This window comes from Salvia splendens, chromosome 3 (genome assembly GCF_004379255.2).
Source record: "Salvia splendens isolate huo1 chromosome 3, SspV2, whole genome shotgun sequence".
Taxonomy (NCBI): Eukaryota; Viridiplantae; Streptophyta; class Magnoliopsida; order Lamiales; family Lamiaceae; genus Salvia; species Salvia splendens.
The window spans coordinates 22,368,610-22,370,650 of record NC_056034.1 but is presented as its reverse complement, the minus strand read 5'-3'; the positions used below and the strand labels follow the sequence as shown (position 1 = coordinate 22,370,650).

Sequence of the window (2,041 nt, the reverse complement as noted above, 5' to 3'; positions counted from 1 at the left end):
AGAAAAAACAAGGAACAAAACACGTAGGCAGTTAAAAGAGCAGAGAATCCATAAACTTCTCACACTTAGCCCAGGCACTGGGCTAAGTGTGAAAACGGATAAAATATATGTATATACAGACCAAATTCAAAATAAAAATAAAAATTGTTTAAGTTGGAACGAGCTGGGTAATGGGGGGTATACTTCTTCCGTGGTGGCTGAGCAGGAGGAGCAGAGGATGACCTGGTCGGAGTGGGATTCTTGGATTGTGGGATTCCTAGTTGTGCTTTGAGGGCGGCGTAGACCGCCGCGGCGTCCATGCCGGCGGGTACGCTGCCAAGAAAGTTCTCTAACTACCTCATGAGCACCGGGTCCACTGTAGGGGGTGGAACGACAGAGCTGGGTTGTGACGGTGGGACTGCCATGGCTGGTGTCGAAGGTCCACGGCCGCTACTGCTGGCGCCGGGAACATCCTCGCTGGATTATGTGGTGATTTCGGTGATCTTCATTCTTTGATGTCTGTGGGTTTTTTTTTTCTCTTTCTATGGAAGTGGTGGTGCTCTGGGCTAGGGTTCTGAAACTTTGAGAGAAATGGATGAGAGCAAACAAGTGTACTGTAGGCGGTTGGGAGAAAAAGTGAAGTACAATTCAGAAAACTCCCTGTTATAGCCAATGTAGACTGTTGGTGTCCGTGCGACTCTTCGAGTACCGGTATGCTTTTTCAGAACGACAGCTGGCTTGGCTTCCCTGATACGCTTCTTCCTCTAGTATGACTTTTCAATGCAACAGTTGGCTTTCTCCGACGTTCCATCTTTCAGCGCTTTGTCAATGAGTGAGCATGTCCTTTCATCACCCTGCCTTGATCAATCAAACCACTGTAACCCACCAATTAAATCCAGACTCCAACTGATCAAGTGGACAAGTAGTTCCAGATGAATACTCAATTAATAACCACTTGATGAACTTCTTCTTTTTTTTATTTTCTTTTAAATTTCCTTTGTGTTTAAAGTTAATACTACAAAAAATATTTACACTAAACTACCAAGGAATTGACTGAGTGCCTTTAGGACGTCACTTGATCAGTTTGTAGGTTTAGAAATCAGGTGCTTGATCAAGCAGACTACCCAAGAATACTCAGTCACTCTTTATACCTGCGTTCATTGAAGAGAGTTAGGCATGAGCAGTGGAATGTCGTCCACCATGCAAACCTCAGTTCCATCTCTATAAGGCTTCACTCTATGCCCATTCACCAAAAAGGAAGACGAATCAGGGTTGCTTCCTCGGAGTTCGATTGCTCCATTTGTTCGTATGGAGATGATGGTATAGGGGCCTATCCACCTTGACCTTAATTTTCCAGGTATCAACTTGAGTCTTGATTGGAAAAGTAGCACTTTCTGTCCCACCTTGAGCTCATTCTTTCGGAGGTTCTTGTCATGCAACATTTTTGTCCTTTCTTCATACCACATGGCAGAGTCGTAAGCGTCAAGGCGGAGCTCCTCAATCTCTTGCAGCTGCAATCTTTCTTCAGCACAGGACTCGGCATTCAGATTCATCTCTTTGATCGCCCAGAAGGCCTGATGCTCTATTCCCACAGGTAAATGGCACATTTTCCCAAAAACCAGACGGTAAGAGGACATTCCGATCGGCGTCTTGAAAGCGGTCCTATATGCCCAGAGTACATCCTCCAGTCGACGGCTCCAATCCTTCCTTGTGGGGTTCACCGTCTTCTCCAAGATCGCTTTGATCTCCCGGTTAGACACCTCAGCTTGGCCATTTGATTGGGGGTGGTAAGGTGTGGACAGTCGGTGGTGGACGCCGTGTCTTCTTATTAAAGCTTCGATGGTCCGGTTGACGAAATGAGTTCCTTGATCAGAGATGATGGCTCTTGGTACCCCTTGCCGAGTGAAGATATTTAATTTTAAAAACTTTGCCACCTCCTTGGACTAACACGTCCTTGTCGCCTTAGCCTCTATCCACTTGGACACGTAGTCTACTGCCATCAGAATATAAAGATTGCCTTCCGACGATGGGAAGGGTCCCATGATATCCATCCACATATCGA

At 46.1% G+C, this 2,041-nt stretch overlaps 1 protein-coding gene across 1 annotated transcript; it reads right to left on the bottom strand.

Moving 5' to 3' along the window:
- Positions 1-1,136: 1,136 nt before the first annotated feature.
- Positions 1,137-1,616, bottom strand: LOC121796748. The gene has a single exon (XM_042195537.1). The coding sequence runs from the start codon at positions 1,614-1,616 to the stop codon at positions 1,137-1,139; it is 480 nt and encodes a 159-aa protein (XP_042051471.1).
- Between the last annotated feature and the right edge of the window lie 425 nt (positions 1,617-2,041).